The 20,933-nt window shown below is 33.5% G+C and overlaps 3 protein-coding genes across 3 annotated transcripts; 2 read left to right on the top strand and 1 right to left on the bottom strand.

Moving 5' to 3' along the window:
- Positions 1-3,561: 3,561 nt before the first annotated feature.
- Positions 3,562-7,326, bottom strand: LOC143632538 (DEAD-box ATP-dependent RNA helicase 17-like). The gene is made up of 10 exons (XM_077101031.1): positions 7,209-7,326; positions 6,235-6,307; positions 6,034-6,143; positions 5,800-5,943; positions 5,568-5,676; positions 5,160-5,485; positions 4,992-5,065; positions 4,230-4,534; positions 3,899-4,139; positions 3,562-3,822 (listed from the first exon to the last, which is right to left on the bottom strand). Exons 1-10 carry the CDS (start codon positions 7,324-7,326, stop codon positions 3,562-3,564), a joined length of 1,761 nt encoding a protein of 586 aa, XP_076957146.1.
- A 967-nt stretch (positions 7,327-8,293) lies between these two features.
- LOC143632559 (uncharacterized) lies at positions 8,294-10,714 on the top strand. Its single transcript, XM_077101048.1, has 6 exons — positions 8,294-8,512; positions 9,352-9,445; positions 9,524-9,642; positions 10,298-10,375; positions 10,460-10,522; positions 10,600-10,714. The coding sequence occupies exons 1-6, from the start codon at positions 8,303-8,305 to the stop codon at positions 10,654-10,656; spliced, it is 621 nt and encodes a 206-aa protein (XP_076957163.1). The 5' UTR covers positions 8,294-8,302; the 3' UTR covers positions 10,657-10,714.
- A 4,264-nt stretch (positions 10,715-14,978) lies between these two features.
- On the top strand, positions 14,979-17,965 carry LOC143632537 (putative flavin-containing monooxygenase 1). Its single transcript, XM_077101030.1, has 5 exons — positions 14,979-15,371; positions 15,465-15,705; positions 16,769-16,947; positions 17,040-17,392; positions 17,617-17,965. The coding sequence occupies exons 1-5, from the start codon at positions 14,979-14,981 to the stop codon at positions 17,963-17,965; spliced, it is 1,515 nt and encodes a 504-aa protein (XP_076957145.1).
- The last annotated feature ends 2,968 nt before the right edge of the window (positions 17,966-20,933 follow it).

Genomic DNA, 20,933 nt, shown 5'->3' with positions numbered 1-20,933 from the left:
CAAACCAGCCTTTCTAAATTAAAAACCAAATGATATCATAAATAACTTATAAAATACAATATAAGCATATATGAATCTAAATAAAATATAATATGTTTTGCATGGAGATTCTAGGAGTTTTGCTATAGAAGTTCTTGTTAAATCATCACTAATTCACTTGTTTGAAACAAATCACTAACTATGTGTTAACTCTCTGTATGTATATTTATTTTGATTTTGTATATCTAAGTGATGCCCACCAAAATATCCAAACTTCAGATCATCATATCTAACTAGTTTTAAGCAAATCTTTAGCGTAGGACCAGTGGAGCAAGTGCAATCCTTATCATCATAATTAATATCATAATTTCAATTATTATTCCCCTCTTCATGTATAAAAGATGCTTTTCATAACCCAACACTTTTTTTCTATTATTATTATTATTAATACCATTACTATTATATTATAGTATCATATAACTTACTAACATGATTACTGCAACCGCAATATGTAAATTATTGAATATATAAAATAGATAACTAAAATAATTGGCTGTTAAACCCATTTGAAAGTTCTGAAATGAATTATACATACATATATATTAATTTTTGTATTCTTTTCCAAAGCTTTATCTTTTCAAATGGTGAGATCAAATCTCATAAAATTAAATGTCCATAAAATATTTTTTTAAAAGACGGGTATTATTAAAAACAAGCGACTAGCAAGCCGCTACCCGTCCAAACAATTACACCAATTCGTACGATCTAAAATCTTGTATTTTAATCTTGATTTTATTCATAAGAAACTCACCATTCTGATCTCCTCCATCACTTTGCCAATATTATATCTTGAATTGAATGAGCCGCAACCCAAATATTATAAAGTGTACTTGCATCATAGCTTACCCTTCTTTTAGCATTTCTTTTAATATAAAATTTGATCTTAGATGTAAAAGATAAAGCAGAGTGACAACTGACAAGTCTATTATTAATACAACAAAGGGATATTCATTTATGAGTAGAATTTGAGTTTTAGATGTAAAAGATGATAGATAAAGCCAATCTGTTTGGATTTGATGACACTTAAATATAATACACAAGTTAAGTGCTAATTTAGTACCTGTGGTTTGTTCAATAACGCAACTTTAGTATCATTTTTGAATTTATTGCAAATGACTACCTCATTTTTCTAAAACTTGCAATTTTAGTACTTTTTATCTAACCCCGTTTATTTTGTCTGTTAAGTCAGTGGCAAATTAGTAATTTCGATTATTTTATTTGTTTTCTCTTTTAGCTAAGTGTCATTTTCATATCTATGGTTTGTTCAATTACGCAACTTTAGTACCTTTTTTTGAATTTATTGCAACTAGATACTTTAATGAGTTTTAAATAGACAGACAAACCAAAAGAGACATTACATGTTACATATTACAATTAAAAGATAATTAAATACATGATAAGATGAAAAAGAACCATGAAATGTATAATATATTTTTACCCTTTTGTTCTTGATTGCCAATTTGTTTCTAGTAGCTCAAGATTCGAGTTCATCTTAGTCATTTTTCTTGCATTTTCTTTATGCGCATTGATTTTTTTTTAATATGTAACATGCAATGTCTCTCTTGGTTTGTCAATTGATGTATTTATTTGTAAAAAACAACTTCGAACCTCTTAGTATAACATCAATTGAACTTGTAGATGAATGACGGTTGACGAATCACATGGACAAAACAATATATCGTAATTCATTGACCTTGAAGATGAACAATGGTTGGGGTTTGAAGGATCAATGAGTGCGGAAGGGGGGGGGGGATTCATTTAGGGTTAGAGATGATATATAATTGTAATATATAATGTCTTTTTTGGTTTGCATGTCTATCCAAAACTAATCAAAGTATCTAGTTGCAATAAATTCAAAAAAAGGTACTAAAGTTGCGTAATTGAACAAACCACAGATATAAAAATGACACTAAGCTAAAAGAGAAAACAAATAAACTAATTAAAATTACTAATTTGCCACTGACTTAACGGACAAAATAAACAGGGTTAGATAAAAAGTACTAAAATTGCAAGTTTTAAAAAAGTGAGATAGTTCTTTGCAATAAATTCAAAAATGATACTAAAGTTGCATAGTTGGACAAACCTCATATACTAAATTGGCACTTAACTCTGTAATACAGGTATATTTGTTTCATTTGGTTAATTATGAGCAGAAAGCAAACATAATTAAAAAAAGGACCAAATTAAAGAAATCATTGACATAATGAATAATGATGATGATCAACATCAATACCATAATATATATACCTATGCAAAGGGCATTGCTAACATAAGTTGTATTTATTTGTTTTTTTATTTTATTTTTTTTGAATGACATAAGTTGTGTTGATAATACAATCCATCTGTATTCTGGTCCACCACACGTCTTCTCCTTCCTTTCCACAAACAATAAACACTAAAATAAAAACAAAACTCAATTATTAAGCAAATAAATATGACATCCCCACCAGTTGACAATCCGTTCGTACGGAACCACAGACCGACACACTTGAAACTCAGAATGCATAGAAACATGTAGCGAAATCCATAGATCTGTATGGTAAGGCTGAGGGGTGTGGGGGGCTCTAATGAGGGCGCGAGTGGGGGCTCCAGCCAATAATATTATGACGTGTGGCAGAGAGAGAAACTGGATAAGGGGGTGTTGGAGCCCCCGTTGGAGCCCCTGGCCCTGGTGTGGAGGGGCTCCAGCAGGGGCTCCAGCGGATTTTTTTTTTATTTTTTTATAAATATATTCAAAAAACGTATTATTAAAAAAACTCATAAATTATTAAAAAAAAAGTTTGGGTTTTATAAATATATTTGGGTACCAATTTCCAGCCATGTTTTTAAAAAAAAGTTTGAAAGATGGGTTGATTTTGGGTTTTTTTTTGAAGTTGTGGTAATTGTTTTATGTGAAATGGGTTATATATAGGAAGAAAAAACTTTTTTTTTTTATTAAATAAGAGCCCAACGGCTCATTTTAAATGTCCAACGGCTAGATCACACATTCCCATGCATCTTTACGCCCATCCTCAGCCGCTAAGGGGCTTGCGCCTGCTTTGTTTTTCGTGCTCGCGCCCCTCTCGCGCCCCTCTCGCGCCCCGGGGGTGTGGTGCTCTAGCGCCCCCGTTAAAGCCCCACACCCCTCAGCCTAATAACCAACCAGCTAAACAATTAAAGCGACAGCAGTGTACCGGGCCATCAAGGGCCACATTAGGCCTCAGGATCATCATCATCAGCAAATCATTCACGCACAGGATAGCAGCCAGCCAAGACTGGACCGTGACATAAAGTTGCTACAATTAAATAATAATATGTTTGACATCCATCATCTCTATCATATTAATCAGGTAATGTAATAAATAATAATCATCTACTCCACACTTCTCCTTGCTTGCAATTTGCACCTCACCATCAATCATCTTTCACTTAACATGTCTTTTTTCTTGCCAACTCATTCTCCCTGTCATAACATTTCTCAACCATTTTTATATATATATTTTTATTTTATTTATTCAAAAAACAAAAATATACATCATAGTATCATTCCTCCTCATAGTTTACCATCTTTCTCTTCTTTTTCAAACCTTCCTTCACTTTGTGTGTTCTTTTCCTCTTTTCCGTATGCTTCTTCTGGACCGATCTCCCCACCAGTGACGGCTGCTCCTTTAGTGCAAAACTTTTAGCCACGTGTCCCAAGTGAAGCTTTTTCACCATGAATATACTCTTCAGCTCCCCACGGTGCGCGCTGTATGCCCTCACCCATGAGCAAAACGCATTCTCTGCTAACTTCTTTACTTTTACCTGTTCGCATACTTTCTTCGCTTACTTAACTTAACTCACAAAATGGCATGAATCAAATATTATAAAAATTACATACCTCACTTAATATGAAGGATTCAAGGGACTTCTGCAGATCAAGTACCCACGGATGCATTTCTACTGTAACAAACTTTTTGAAACGGTTGCGTTTTAACGGGAAACCATCTAAAAGTTTGACAAGTGGGTACTCTGTTAAAACTACACCATGTTTCTTCAGTTCTTCTAAATAATCACCTTCAATTGGTTGCAGAAATAACAAAGAATCCCCCTTTTCACCCAAACGAGCAGTTCTTCCAACTCTGCAAATCTCCACAACTAATAACTGTCAGTTTAACAAAATATGATAATTGAGATAACTGCAAATCCCAAACACAAATGCATGACTATACCTGTGAACATATTCAGTTGCCTCCCCAGGGGAATCATACTGTATAATGCATCTAACTTTTGGAAAATCTAAGCCTCTAGCAGAAACATCGGTGGATAATAAAAGAGCTGATTTGTCAGTTTTAATAGCATTGAAAGTTTTAACGCGGTCCTCGTGCTTCATGTTTCCGTGTAACTTCAAAATGTTGCATTTTACAAATAGTTCCCTTGTTTCTGTATCTGATTGAAAATTTGATAATCCATGAAATTTACTTATGAGTGCATGATGAAAATCTACAGCATCACACGTTGAGAAGAATACCACAATCTGAAACCAAAACAAACAGCATTGTATATCAATTTATCACTTAGCCTCAAATCCAAATCATCATAGTCATTTACCAGATCTATAGTCACTGCTCATTTGCTTAGAAATCTAACATACTTATTGTATCATTTGTTAAAGTTCCAGAAAAAAAATACAGTCTTAGAAGTCCACCCGTGTTACTGGAATAATGTGAATAAAAGAATTTCTTTTACATCAATAGCAAAAGGATAGTGGATTGAAAAGACATTAGCCTTTTCTGAAAACATTACCAAAAAAGGGACAAATAAAAAGGCGTGTAACTGGATAACTAAACATATATATTCAAAAATACAAGCCCATGGGCCACATCCATAAACATTATTTCAGTAAGGCTTGTTAAAAATATGGACTAAAAGGTTGATATTTTAAGAAGGTAGCAAACATAATTAATAAAATAAAATTTAAAAAATGACTTTACCTTTTGGGACGGTTCTCCAGTGAACAGACTCTTTAGAACAGAAAGAAGCACCACAAGGCGAGAACCACACGGCACTGAAGTATAGTATACACCATGAGAAAAATACAAAAAAAAAACACACTATAGTTGAAAAACAATAAAACATGAAACTTATGTCTCCTTTTTTACCTTTAACATATCTTTGGCTCAGTTGAGCTGGAAGTTTATATTCCTCATTTGTCAATGCTTTTCCAGAATTTTGTAATGTTTCAATTGCATTATCTAACAATGTAACTTGCTTATTGGAAGGTTTTATCTTTGTATCATCAAGACCAATCATAACTGGATTGTCCAAACTAATATTTGCAAGATGATTGACTTTCTCATTTAAGGTGGCTGACAAGAGCAAATTTTGCCTCACAAATTCATCATCTTTGCTTTCAGACATGTGCGGTCTTGAACCCAAAATATCAAGTATCTCTTCTATTTCTTTACCAAATCCCAGTTCCAGAATCCTGTTGTAGAACAAATAGATCATTTATGAAAAATGCAGAAATGAAAAAGCGCATATTTTCTGTTGGAGATTGCAAACAAAACCTGTCTGCCTCATCAAATACTATCCAGCGCAAATTCTTATGAACAAATGACGATGTGTGCTTTAAATGATCCAATAAGCGTCCTGGGGTTGCAACAAGTATAGATATTCCTAAACACAAATGGTCAATGCATACAAATGAGTTGCTGTCAAAAGCAATCTTTTCTCGCCTTTAAAATAAAACATATGTTGATGAATGGAGCCTATTGTGATAAATTGATAAAGATGGTGTACCTTTTCGCAGCCTGGCTTTCTCTTTTGACCTGTTTTCCCCACCCATAATATAACCGGGAACAATCCAATGAAAACGGTGCAATAACTTCTGCAAGTTTTCATATACCTGCATGCATAGCTCATGCGTTGGTACAAGAACCAGCGCTGTTATCAAGTTAAAATAAAGTTAGCACTTCTTAACACATAAACTTCTAGGTTTCTATTCAATAAAATAATGACAATATTTACACATACCAAAAGTACCATCACACCGCTGAATTTTTTTATCATACTTCTGCAACTGATGAATGATAGGAGCGAGGTACGTTACAGTTTTACCAGTGCCTGTAGCCGCATTAACAAGCCTATGGTTCAGACAAAAAACATTCAATAAATCAGAAAAATAGCAACAAATAAGTGGCATAAAACAGAAACAAATTGGGAACAAAATATTACACATGTTTTCCTGAAAGAATAACTGGAATCGCTTGTGCTTGAACTAACGTTGGAGCTTCAAATCCCATTCTCTCTGCCAGCACATTCAAATCACATCAGAGATGCAATAAAGAGTATCATTCATCTTTCAAAATTTGCTATTTTTATTCAGTGTTGTAAAAATCCTGATCGATTAATCGCTAATCAGTGAGTTACTAACTAATTTTCACCTAATCGGTAGTCAGTCCAAGTCGGCCCAATTCGAACCTTCCTTTTTATTTTTGTTTTTTTGAACTTTGAAGTATTTATATGAATTTTTATATGTAAGTTTTCAAATTATATATGCATATACTCTACACACACACACACACACACATATATATATATATATAATTTTGAAAAATTACATATAAAAATTCAAATCCGATGAATTGTTGTCGATACCCTACCGGTCGACTAGCTCCTAGCGAGTTCGACAACACTGTATTCATTGTTTGAAATCGTACTTGAGCTCAATCAGGTATCATATGCACTAAATAACAGCAACACAACATGAATTGGATCTTTATTCAGTGTTGTAAAAATCAGAATTAATCGCTAATCGGCGCGTTACTGGTAGTCAGTCCTAGTCGCCCCAATTCAAACCTTCCTTTTCTTTTTTGAACTTTATATATTTGTGTGAATTTTTATATGTATATATCTATACACTCTACATACGCATATATGTATATATAATATAATTCCAATTAATCAGTGTCCGATTAGCGCCTAGCGAGTTCTACGAACAATTTCTAAATTGTTTGAAATGGTACTTGAGTTCAATTAGGTATCATATGCACAGACTAACATCAATACAACACGAATTGGATTTACAAATTGAACTGGACTTCAATCAGAGAGTAACATATTACAAACTCAAGGTGTACGGACTCTAATCCTAATCAATTTGGTTATTGAAATCATAAAACCTAATTACGATATGTGGTCATACATACCTCGGAGTTGGTCGCATAAGGCGGAGTGAAGGCCGAGACTAGCGAAATCACATGAAGCAAATATCTCCTTTTGTGCCACGTCACTCTTCTTCTTCTTCATCGGCTTCAATTCCGCCATTGTTAATTAATAACTTCTGCTAGGGTTTATAGTTTGTTTCATAAATGTTAAAACCCTTTGGGAACTTACTTTTGTTTATTTATTTAAAAGAGTACCAATAACACCCCTCATTTTATAAAATTTATTTACCAACAATTCTTGGTTATCAGTATCTGCATTAAACGGTTCCCGGTTCGGTTATGGGTAAAACCAACGGTTCTAGATGTGGAACCGAAGAACTAGAATACTAAAAACGTTTTAAATAAATTTATCAATCCTTATTTTTTATAGGGTAACTTATTAGCCAGCATCCATTCAATTATTCTCTAATTCAATTTTTCTTTCTTTGCATTCGATACATAGCAGCCAATATCAGTTTTAATTAAAGCTTTCAAGTTAATATAATATAAAATGATATGGTCTTTCTTTAATCTATCGCCACTAATAATTTATTTAACTTCAACAATTAGATTTTAATAAAATACATATATATATATATATATATATATATAACGGATGCTCAAGTTGTAATCTAAATTAATTTTACCGTCATGGAAGACATATGATTATATAAACTTGTTTGCAATTTGCAAAGTTTGCATAACTCGTTTGATAATAAACAATCGAATCGGTTCTAACATAGAACCGATTAACGAGAAGCGACTTTACCGGTTGTGGAACCGAATTTTGTTTAGTGTATCTAACACCCTCCTGATTTTGTTTAGTTATATACTTTTTGAGAAGATAATTGAAGAATATATGTTAAAACAATCATGTATCCCATAACTTTGTAATTTTACGATAATCTCATCTCAAAACTTGATCCATCAAAATCATCGGTAAGCTATACATATCATTTCTTTTCTTGTATTCAAAATTACTGCTTTTTACAACGATTTGTTATTATTGATGATTGCAAAGTTAGGGTTTCAATTTATTATTAATGGGAGGTGAGATTGATCGGTTAGAGGAAGGCCTTCTAGAAGATGAAGATGAGATGTTATTATATTCTGCCAGCTTCCAAGAAGCGGAGGACGATTTCATAAAGCTTAAGACCACCGAGTGGATCCTTTACTCGTTGTTGTTGATGTTGGCTTGGGGCTTCGGGTTGGTTATGTTATTGTATCTACCCGTTCGGCGATACATACTGCGCCGAACGATTCGGTCGAGGAAGCTTTATATCACCCCCAATGCCATTGTCTACAAAGTAAGGCGTATTGGTTTTTACTAATCTCGACTATTAGTTTTTGTTGGCGATCCCACCTTTATTATATTTGTTTCCAACCGCGACTAACAGAACGCTAAGGCCGTTTAAAAATAAGCTCGTTTAATAAACGAGCCCGACTCCGAGCTTGAGCTTCACTAATCAAGCTCGAGCCTGTCATACATATAATTTTAATTGTATATATGCATACATATATAACTATATATGCAATAGTTATTAGTTAATATATGAATATAATGTTATGAATAATAACTAGATAATGTATATTACGTTATATATAAATTAGAAATGAAAACAAATAAATATATAAATAAATATATATATATATATATATATATATATAATTATAAATATATAAAAATTACTTTAAAAATAGTAAATGAGCCAAGCCCGAGCTCGAACTTTAAAAATAGAGATCAAAAGGAGACAAGCTCAAGCTCGAGCTCTGTATATGTTAAACGAGCGGAGCTCGAGCCTAGTCGAGCTCGGGCTCGGCTCGTTTGTACCCCTACTCAAGTGGTGTTGGTGGTGGTGTTCAGGTTGAGTTTCCCAGCAAAAAATGTGAGTTTTCACGCCAAAAACGTTTTTCTGGCAACCTGCAACTAACAATGTTAGCATTCTGTTAGTCGTGGACCGTTGGGACAAATATGATAAAAGGTGGGATCGTTACTAGTCAATTCGTTAGTTGGGACCGGCAACAACCAAAAGATAATAGCTGGGATTAATAAAAACCAATACACCACAAAGTAATTAATTAATTAGCCTGTCTTATTGTTGCAGTTGGTTACTTGTTTATTGAAGTTTATATTTGTTTGTGACAGGTGACTAAGCCTGTTTTGTTTCCGTGTTTTGGAGTGTTGGAGAAGGAGAAACATGTGTTGTTGGCTTGTGTTGCTGATGTTGTCATTGAACAAGGTATGGAATAACATGTGTATGTGTGTGTTGGTAATAACATGTCGGGTATATTTGAAGGCTCTTGGCTTGATGGTGTAGGGTATCTGCAGTCTTGTTATGGCGTGTCTTCCATTAGAATTGAGAATGTTGGTGTCAGAAGGCCTCCAAGTGATGATGTTCAAATTGAAGGCATTTCGAATCCTCAAGCATTCAGAAAGGTATGCTATTATCATGAATGGCGATTGTTATTATGTAGGGGTGTAAACGAGCTAAACTGAGCCCGACTCGTTTTGATTTACGAGAGCTCGAGCCCGACTTGTTTCGACTCTTTTTCTTAAGTTTGAGCCCGGCTTGTGAGTTGTTTTTTCAAGCATGGGCTCGGCTTGCGAGTTGTTTTTTCAAGCTTGGGCTCGGCTTGTGAGTTGTTTTTTCAAGCCCTTATTTTTATATATTTGGAGAAAAACCTTAAACAAGCTGAAGCTCAGCTCGAGCTTGTGTAGTACCTTAAACGAGCCAAAGCTCGGCTCGGGCTCGATAATGCAGTGTAAAATTAATATATAGAAGTCCAAAAGAGGTAAAACTTAAAAATATACAAGACTTGTTAGGGCCCGACGAGCCTAAGCGAGCTTCCCATACAAGGCTCAATAACCAAACGAGCATTATTTGATGCTCGGGTTCGGTTCTAGCTTGAAAAAAACAAGTTTCCCATACAAGACTCGAGCTTGGACTCAGGCTCGATTCGAGCTCGAAAAAGCTTGGCTCGCATAGAGCTTTTTATCGATCTGAGCTCGAGTAGCTCGCGAGCGGCTCGGCTCATTCGCAGCCCTATTATTATTTAGGGTTGAGAGTATAAATATGCAATTTGTGCTTCAGGTTGTTTTGAGGCGCCTTTCAAACATGAGAAGTCAAGCCTTGGGAGATGTTGGCTCTTCTAGAAGTTTGCAGTCGCCGGTCAGTCTAATTTAACCTTCTGTTCATGAACTATTTACGAACCATTTACTAGTGACTGTGTGCGTGATTGTTGGTAACTGGCAGACGTCTAATGTTGGTGAGCTAGCAATACTACAAAAGCTAGAGGAAGTTGGGAATTCTCTTAAGGTTAGCAAGTGCGAGTTTATGTGATTGTAAGTCATTTTTGTCTTGTGTTACATACTGAGGTTTGAAAGCATGTGCAGCGAGTCCAGTCATTGATTGAGGAGCAACAACCGAAAACATGTGATTGTAAAGACTGACCACTACAATCTAGCGTTGTTGGCTGGCTGGCTGGCTGGCTTTAAGCAGGAAGAAGCTATAATTAGTGTCCAGGAGGAGCCCTGGCCTTTCGGTATGATACGAGGGTGACAGGAGGTTATGAAATGGTAATTTTGAGTGAGTGGTAATCATTTTGAGTGAGTGGTAATTTTGAGTGAGTGGTAATCATTTTGAGTGAGTGGTAATCATTTTGAGTGAGTGGTAATTTTTGAATGAAAGTGGTAATTTTGAGCCCTGGTCTTGGTAATCATTTGCTTTCTATAACTACATTTATTGTTTAGGGTCATCCTATGAAATTATGCTCGAGTATAGTTGAAACTTGAAAACGTTAAGATGATTGTGTGTCCAAAACACTCATAATATGCTGAATGGATTGTGTGCTTGTTAAATGGGCCGTATAGATGTCAAACGGCTGTTGTTTACGCATTTGAAAGAACTTAAAACCCCTTGCATCCATGAAAAGTATACTTGAATTTATGATCTAATGGCCCATGATTATGACTTGTGTTCAATGAGAATGATATGTGATGTATGAATGCAATTTAGGCATAATATGTGAAAGCATGGCCGCATTGTAGAATAGAAGCTCATAAGAGCACTCACATTGTAATCTCCGTCAAAATTTAGAAAATAGTTTAAAGAATGATAAGAAAGCGCCTAAATCATTCATGCGCCTAATACATGTTTGTGGGTGAATGCGAGTATAAGAAAGAAAAAAAACAATATATAAAAAAATAAAGAAGTATTATTTACTTTAATACAGTCTGTTTATAAAACAATTCAAACATAAAACATAAATTGGTTGTTTTTTTCTATTAAATTTTTTGGTCATCCATGTTTGTGAGACCAGACAACGTAGGAGCTTGTTTGTCAAAGGACACAAAACACCTTTTTGGAAAAAGCTAAAATACTTTGGCTGCAAAGCTACTTTAGGTTTGACCGACAAACATAAAGTGAGGTGGATGTTAGGTTTGACCGACGCCTACTTTAACTAATCTCGTATTAGTTGTATGTGTTTCTTACCATTTGAGTAAATTAAACATAATTAGTCAATGTAGTTTGTCAAAATAGTTAGTGTTAGAACACATACTTGTTAAAAAAAATAATAAAAAATAAAAAAACGCCACTCGAATTTGCAACATTTAAAACTTAGATCTAAAGATGGGTGAGGCGTTCTACTTGGACCCCTTCCAAGTAGGCGAGTATGCTCTAGCACACCGCCCTGGGTCATGCGAGTAGGAGGAGCGAGTTGAGGTGGTGAGTACTAGAGCTCGGAAATGGGAAGAAGAAATTGACAGTTTGCCAACGGGTGGGTATATAACGATTGCTGTATTTAAATTAAAATAAAAGATAGAACATTTTTTTCTAGAATTGTAGTATAAATACTAATTAAAAACAATTCACACCATTTCCTACAATCTTTCTCTTTAATTTAAAAAACGCACTTCTAACCATGAATCCAAACAATCCCATGAACAAGAGCGGACTTGCGCAACGGTTCATGCGAACTATGGACGACCGAGGAGGAAGTAGCGTTGTCGATGGTGTGGGTCGATACCATCAATGATCCAAAAACGAGTCACAATCAAAACATTTATGGCAAATTTCCATTGACCAAATATCGGTGAAATGGATGTAGATCCATGAGAGAGTCGGAAACTTGAACATGATCTACCGACGCGCCATGATGAATCGACCCAGTAACTGGATGAAGAAGAAGTTAAAAATTTTGCACTTGCTCATTTTATCGGTTGCATTACAATTCACGGTTTCACAATTGTTAATTGTTGGATTATTTTAAGACACTAAGTTTAGTCCTCTTGTAGGTTTATGATTATGATTATGATTAATTAATAAAATAATTATCTTTTATTTATGATTTAACATAACTAACTAATTTTTCATTCATATTATCAAGTGTCATGGTCTGGCTTACCTCTTAACATGCCCTACATTAACTTGGAAGTGTGGTTAATTGATTATAATACAAATATCAAGATAAACTTTGTGATATTTGGTTAATTAAATCCTTAGCGAATTACAAGATTATTATATATCTATATCTATATCTATACATATTCTTGACTAATCTCGTTATGCTACAGAATTGAAACTAGTGACTAGTTAGTCATTCATTTGCCTCTAGGTTGGCTGCAACTAATTGATCTGTAGGTATCATGCATATAACTACAAATTAGAAGAGAAACATATATGTATATGCACACATCAATCAATCAATCAATCAATCAATAAAGGAATGGAAGAGGTGCAATGGATCTAGCGCAGTCGAACGTTTCTAGAAGTAGACGTTGATCGAATGCACGCATATTTCCAATATAGTTTTAATAAGTTTGACCTTCATGAATAGAATAGAATAGAAATAAAGGTGAAGATGTGGAAATTAAAATGGAGGTAGTTGCTAGGAAGTGTGAATGATCAAGACTTTCCTTGATACTTCTAAGTAGTTACTTAGTTTTTAATTAGCAAGCTGATTAAATATAAAGAATCAATGTCATGCAGTCAGCGGTTGAGTTTACTTGTTTAATTAACTAATTACTAACTAACTTGGTTCTCTTATATTTTATATCGTGTTGTAAGTCTAACCAAGAAACTTAATGCCACAATATTAATTAATTATAATTATAATCTAGCTCTCCATTTCTTATAATATTCCAAACCATCTTTTCTTTTTCTTCTCATTTCTAGCTTTAAATATTGATGAGGTTATCCTAAGATTATATATTAACTCATTGGTCGATAATAATCTATACAGACAATTTAACTACTCAGACCCGTAACGTCAATAATATTGACAATGTTAACCTTACTCTTACGAAGAAGTAATTAGCTCTTTGAGATGTAATGACTTATCTCGTTCGTTTTTTATAAACAAAAAAAAAATAAAAGAAAACTAAGCGAAGAAGTATATATATAAGTAAATTTGGAACAATACATATATCAATGTCATTGATGAGAAGAATTCCATGCAAAGAAAGAAATTAAAAATAAAACAAGATAACAATTACGATAGCTAGGTGATATGAGTTATAGTCTTGGAAGGAATGAAGAGTCGTACACTATTATTAATTGTTGAATCTTGATTGATTATTGGTTTCCTCGAGCTTTCCTAAACTTTTCTATATCTCCAGCTTTTATAGAAGCCCAACCTGGATCACTCTTGGCCCTGATACCAATTCAAGAACTGAAGTGGTAACACGAATTGTTGGCAAATATCCAAATGTTTATTGTATTAGGAGACTAACTCAAACCTTAATTCCAATATAATGAAACCCTATACAGTTTATATATACCGAACCTAGACGCATTTGTATCTAAGTATGATTCCTAAATAATACGTTAACTAATTAAAATACTTACATGAACCTAACATCCTAAACCGACTTTTATTAGTAAGTATTAGCATCTTTATATTCTTTCAACTTGTGCTTCACACGCTAAATTAACTCGCCTTTGCACTCCAATTGCCATTGTCGGAAATTGCCAACACATTGTGTCATCATGGATACATACATGTTTTGTCATCAAGCAAAAATAAACTCAGTTTTATAGATACACATACATGTTCTATTCGGTAATTAATTTTTCTAAAACGTATTTCCCAACTATTAATATGTGTATTGTCATCAAGGATACTCACATGTGATGTCATCAAGAAAAGGAAATAAAATCAGTTTTATTGATATGTTTAAAACTATTAATATGTGTGTTTTGTCATCAAGGAAAAGCAATGTTAGTTTTATTGATAAACATGCTACATTGGCTTTTCTGAAACATATATATTTCCCAAACAATAATTAATATCATGTGTTGTGTGATAATTAAGGATACACACATGTTTTGTTTACTTGTTCAATTCTGGATTATAATTATATATACTAACATGAAACGGACTTGAAGATGCCATGAAACTAACAATGAATTAATTAGAAAGGTTACAACCTTAATTATTTTATTAATGAGAATCTTAACGAATCAACAATATAACACATTATTATTTTTCCTGGTAAAAACATAGCTTTTGAATTCAAGAAGCATGCATGTGTCTATGTTAGAAAATGCATCAATTTGAGTTAACTCAAGTATGAACACACCTGTTCAATTCAAAGATTTGTTAAAAGTCAATGAACATGCCTTTAAAACTTCCTATAAATACCACAACGCCCTCCACCTTTAAGTGCACCACAATTTCAAAACACACACATAAATACATATACATACATACCTTATCACCTTCATTCACTAACAAGTTGGTAAAACATATATATCTTAAAGTAACTAACTAATGGCTGTCATCTTCTCCAAGATAGGCATTATCGGGGGTGGTATAAGTGGGCTAGCTGCTGCGAAAGAGCTAGCCCAGTACCACCCTGTTGTACTGGAGGCCACTGACTCCATTGGTGGTGTTTGGAAGCACTGTTCCTTCCGCACCACCAAGCTTCAGACGCCTCGTTGTGACTACGAGTTCTCTGATTTCCCTTGGCCTCTTAGGGATAACTCAAGTTTCCCGTCTCATACCGAGATACTCGAGTATCTCAACTCTTATGCTACCCATTTTGACTTGTTCAAGTTCATCAAATTTAACTCTAGGGTAATCGAAATCAGGTTAGCCAACGATCAACCTGAAAAACCAGTTTGGGAGGTTGCGGTCCAGACGAATGGTTCTGGAGATATTCAGGTTTAACTTGATCATCAATATTATCTATCATATGTATCTTTGAAAGCCATAGTTAATCAATTATATATATAATATGTACATGTATGCATGCAGTGGTATGGTTTTGAGTTTATTGTGATGTGTATGGGGAAATATGGAGACGTGCCGGTCATACCGAAGTTCGGGAAGAACAAAGGACCAGAAGTGTTTGAAGGGAAGGTGATGCATTCTCAAGAATACAGCAAACACAACTCAGATGAATCTTCACAGCTTCTTAAAGGAAAGAAGGTGGTGGTGGTGGGTTACAAGAAATCAGCTATTGATCTTGCTGTTGAATGTGCTCAAGCCAACCAAGGTATATACATACATACATATATATATATATATTGTTTATAATCATGCATGCATGTTAACTGTGTGCAAATTATACAAAACAAACAAATGATCTATATGATTGATGGATGAATTAGCTAGCTATATTGTGAATTCAGTAAGTGGGAAAATAATCCATCTATACAACTATTTTTAACCTCTATAAACCTACTCTTAATCAATGACAGAACTTGAACTTTGAAACAAGAGGGGCCGAAAATATTAGAAATTAATATTAATTTCTTACACATAAAAAAACCAATATTTTTCACAAAATAAAGATTATAAAGCCTAAAGAAAATAACCAGCTATTTTAGTTGGTTTGTTTTGGGTTATCAAAATCACATATTACCACTTCTGAGACTAAAAATATTATTTGAAGTATAAAAGCTATATTTATCGAAAATATATTGGCTATATATTTAGAAGTTCTAAGTCAAAAGATAAGAGGGACGAAAACTCTTCTCGCCCCTTTAAAGTTCCGCCTATGCTCTTAATTATACTCCATTATCGTGTGGCTACAACCTATGTCTAGATTTTATTTTTAAAGTTAGATTAAAAGATATGTCTAATAATTTGCGGGAGAGAGGAAAAAAATTATGACTTCTAGGAGAATCGTCTAAGTCACCAGACAAGTGTTGACATGAACTACAAATATTAGATTCTGTCATTTTTAATGACTGATCACCTAAAATCCAAAATATATTTTTCTCGCTCCCATAAGCTATTAACACATGTATCCCATTTTGAGAGAAAAAAAAAAGACATATCTTAGACTATCTGTGTACGTGGCCTTATTGTCAAACATGATTGTCTATAGTCTAAATTGATTAATGTGACCTTTTGGTATTAAGTGAGAATCTATATATATGAAAAGGTGAGGCTAATAAAATTCAAACTTCCACAATATGTTATTGACTAGTTGACTAGTTGCATGCAGTATATATAATATCCTTAAATTTTCTTAATTAAGCCATTTGACCACCTTTCAATCATTTGTTTCTATTTTGGTACTTAACACATTTAATTAATATTTAATTAATTAGGTGATGAAGGGAAATCATGCACCATGGTTGTTAGGACCTCACACTGGATAGTTCCACACTACTCAATATGGGGCTTGCCATTTTACTTGTTCTATTCAACCAGGTTTTCACAGTTCCTACACCAAAGACCAAATCAAGGCGCTCTCCGGACCCTCCTGTGTCAACTTTTATCGCCCGCGGTATAACTTTTTATTATTTTCATTTTGTCACCGCCTTTCTAATTAATATATATTGTACTAATACATTATAATTGATTTGTTAATATGTATAGAGAAAAGCAACTTCAAAGATCATTGAGTCTTATATACTATGGAAGCTACCATTGGCGAAGTATGGACTTAAACCTGACCACCCTTTTGAGGAAGACTATGCATCATGTCAGATGGCCATCTTGCCTGAAAGCTTCTTCCCAGAGGTAGGTAAGGGCAAAATCAACTTCAAAAGGACATCAGGTGACTGGTGGTTTTATGAAGGCGGACTAGAGTTTGACGACAAGACGAAGTTAGAAGCCGACCTTGTGATTCTTGCCACTGGTTACGACGGCAAGAAGAAGCTTAGATCCGTCCTGCCCCGACCCTTTTCTAATTTCTTGGAATTTCCCTCTGGCATGATGCCTTTATACAGGTATCACGTAATCGCATGCATTGCATGGGTTAGTAATATTTATTAAAACGTCTTCTACATGTATTTATATGCAAAAGTAAAAAAAAAAGTATGTAAACATAAATGTTTTATTAACTTTTTACATATAAAAAGACATGGCTCCCTGGTCCCCTGTTATATACTTATATAGTATATATACGATTGATCAACTTTTAATAATTATATACAATTTTGATGATGATTAGGGGTACGATTAATCCATACATACCGAACATGGCGTTCATGGGTTACGTGGAGAGTGTTTCAAACTTGCATACCTCAGAGATACGATGCAAATGGTTAGCGAGGTTGATAGGCGGTAAGTTTAAGCTTCCAAGCATGGAGAAAATGGTGGAGCATATAACCGCAGAAACAGAAATAATGAAGAAGGCGACGCGGTTTTACAAGAGGAGTTGCATTTCAACATTCAGTATTAATCATAGTGATGAAATATGTGAAGAGATGGGGTGGACTAGTTGGAGGAAGAAGAGTTGGCTGGCTGAAGCATTTAGCCCTTACAACAGTAGAGACTATGAAGACAAATGCATTAACTAATTATTATTAATTAAGATTCATATCTTAAATATATATGTGCTGTTCTACGTATAATTAATGTGTAATTTGTTATTAATTACCATTATATATGTAAAACTAAATAAACCAACCACCTAAATAAATTAGTGGTTGATCATGATATATTGGGGATGCCACTATGCATGGTTTATACTTTATATATATATAAGCATAAATTTGATGGACATCTTTGGGTTGTAGCTCTATTAATTGTGGTTAAAAGACTCAAGAAACTTTAAGGTGTCACCAAATGTTGTAAATTATATTTCTAGAGTTTCCAACTTAAAACTTCTAAAAAAATCAAAAGGAGTGATAACTGAAAATTGGTGGAAACTCTCTGCGAAACTTGATAAATGGAAGCAGTGACGGGTTTAGAAAAAAAGTTGAGGGATAGCGATGCATATTACAAAGAAGAAGAATTTGCGTTAAAGATGTACTTCGTAAGAAAGTTGAGGGGCAAGATGGCTCCCCCTCAACCTACGCTAGATCCGCTGGTAGATTTCAAAAGAACTACTTTTTAGCATGCTCATATTTATGTTAGTTCATTTCATCTATTTCTTTTCATAATTAAAAAAAGTTCGTTTTTTTATTTATTTCGTGATTGAAAAAGGGTTACGCGTTACACCACGAGTTTGAATACAAACTTTATAATTGACTTGTCATCTTGAATTTTAAGACAATGGCCAGCATCATCGGGCACGAACCTTTGACCATCGATCCTTATGGGCACCACTACGGCTTTCTTGTTCCTCCTGGAGAGGTGTTTGTTCCAACTGTCTTGTCCTATAGATTTCTAACAAACGTGATGTTGAAAATGGTGTGTAATTGTATTATTGCTAGGATATTGTGTTGTAGTTTAGTGCCATTCAATACATATAGTTATGCTTTATTATTATATTTTGTACTTGTTTTTTAATAAATATATATAGGAGGAAGTTAACGCAAAAATAAAATTAACGTGTTAATTGTGAAAATTAAGTAAAGTAATCATATATACAAGAAGAGTAATTACATAATTACTATATGTTATAATTACATAATTACTCTATTTGTATATATAATTATTTTATTTGATTCTCACAATTAGCACGTTAATTTTATTTGTATTTGATCCAAATCCTATATTTTATATTGATGGCGCTATAGAATTGGAGTAAAATTATAAAAATCTTAGCTTTATTTGACTGTTCTCTCTCTAGAAAAAGCCATCCAACAACTAAAGAACTCAATATGACTTATGAGTCCATGAGAGACGGTTATTTACAAAGTGTAGCTAGTGATATTTAACTGATTGATGATATATAAACAGTTTTATAGTTATAAATATTTCAACGCCATCCATCCACATCCATTTACAGTATCTCATGTTGACTCCCTAGCTTACCTTCCGTTTATATAATATTAAACCATCACTAATCCAAATTCCAAACCCTTTAAATTTATAAACTCATCATTTAAAAATATGTATTATCTTACTAACCTTATTATGTATAGCACGACTCGTCTAACGACAATCAAATTTTCGATAACTTTATAAAAATCTATTTTCTCTATAACCCTCGAAGGTCCTTAAAGATATGTATGTTTTCCACACCATCGTTAATACTGTTTACATTTTCTTATAATCAAAGTGTTTTATACAAAATCAAACTATCTATAAAAAAAGTTATGCAACTTATATAAATTAAAGTATTGGATAAAAGATATAAAGACATTGTAATTATACAAATGAATGGTTTTAAAGTAAAAAATAAAAAATGACATTCTTCATGTACTCAATTTACTACTTTAAAATGTTTTAAAAATAAAAATAAAATGCAGTGTACAAGTCAATAACACATAAGCTATACAAGTTAATAATAGACTCCATATAATTCGTTTTAAATTTCATAATTGAATTTCTAGTAAACAAGTTCAGATTAGTTAATTAGTCGATAATGTGGTTGTTAAGAGGGTTGATGTGAAATGGTATACTGACAGATCATGTGTCCATATGTAACCAATCTCATATATGCCCTCAAATCAAATAGTTATTAATTACTAGTTATAATTATTATATATAATATTTGCATCGTTCTGTAGACCTTCTATGATCAACCCGGCCTAGACAAAGTCAAAGCCTCAAGACCATATCTTATTATTAATATTAATATGAGAGAGCTGACAAACGAATTTCTACACTAAATATTTTTATCAAGCACACACAACTCAATTTAGTTAATTTATCTAAAGATTAATGAGTTGGGAAAAAACAATAATTGTGTTGGTTTTGTGCTACAAATTTATCTTTTATTTTCATTTGTTTACCATAACCATCAAACCAAGTCTGATTCGTCTGATAGTAAAAATTTAGAAGTGCAAAGCAGAGGTGGACAAATAAACCTGTTAATCGAACTGGTTTGAAACCGAATATGTACAAATCGGTTTGGAATCAACTGAAACTGTAGGTTTGGAACCAGGTTATAATTTTCTCCACCAAACCGGTTAACCGAACCGAAACAGATCAAAAGCATAACTGAAACTATAGGTGATCAAATCGGGTTGGTCAAAGGAACCGGAACCGGTTCAGAACCGGTTCCATTAGTCAACATCACTGTTTAAACCGGTTCCATGTTCGAACCGGTTAGGGAACCGAACCGGTTCCCCAACCCTCGGACCCGGAACCGGTAGAACCGGTTCTGACCGGTTCCTAAACCGGTTCTTACACTGTAACCGGTTCCAACCGGTTACAGTGTAAAAAATATTTTTTTTTTCGTTTTTCGTTTCCGCTGCTCGTATTTGTATAACATGTTAAATAAAAAAAAAAATTAACATAAAATTCATTTTATTTACTTTAAGAAGTTCAAAAAAAAAAGGTTACATGTTTTAAAATATTCAAAAACAAACTAACAAAACATTAAACTTATAAATATAAAGTTGTGACATATTATTTCTATAAAAGCCTTCTTGA

The sequence above is a fragment of the Bidens hawaiensis genome, unplaced genomic scaffold (assembly GCF_021521415.1).
Source record: "Bidens hawaiensis isolate Kalapana, Puna unplaced genomic scaffold, B.hawaiensis_p1.1 tig00006397_1, whole genome shotgun sequence".
Lineage (NCBI taxonomy): Eukaryota > Viridiplantae > Streptophyta > Magnoliopsida > Asterales > Asteraceae > Bidens > Bidens hawaiensis.
Note: the sequence above shows the minus strand (reverse complement) of the source record. Positions and strands in the feature narration are given on the sequence as shown.

Coding starts and splice junctions, on each gene's coding strand:
- LOC143632538 (XM_077101031.1), bottom strand. CDS start 7,326: ATGGCGGAATTGAAGCCGATGAAGAAGAAGAAGAGTGACGTGGCACAA. Junction 6,144..6,234: donor ATTCTTTCAGGAAAACATGT/GTAATATTTTGT, acceptor TCTGAACCATAG/GCTTGTTAATGCGGCTACAG. Junction 5,486..5,567: donor GTATTTGATGAGGCAGACAG/GTTTTGTTTGCA, acceptor GTTCTACAACAG/GATTCTGGAACTGGGATTTG.
- LOC143632559 (XM_077101048.1), top strand. CDS start 8,303: ATGTTATTATATTCTGCCAGCTTCCAAGAAGCGGAGGACGATTTCATA. Junction 9,446..9,523: donor TGATGTTGTCATTGAACAAG/GTATGGAATAAC, acceptor TTGATGGTGTAG/GGTATCTGCAGTCTTGTTAT. Junction 10,523..10,599: donor AAGTTGGGAATTCTCTTAAG/GTTAGCAAGTGC, acceptor AAGCATGTGCAG/CGAGTCCAGTCATTGATTGA.
- LOC143632537 (XM_077101030.1), top strand. CDS start 14,979: ATGGCTGTCATCTTCTCCAAGATAGGCATTATCGGGGGTGGTATAAGT. Junction 16,948..17,039: donor GTCAACTTTTATCGCCCGCG/GTATAACTTTTT, acceptor TAATATGTATAG/AGAAAAGCAACTTCAAAGAT. Junction 17,393..17,616: donor GGCATGATGCCTTTATACAG/GTATCACGTAAT, acceptor GATGATGATTAG/GGGTACGATTAATCCATACA.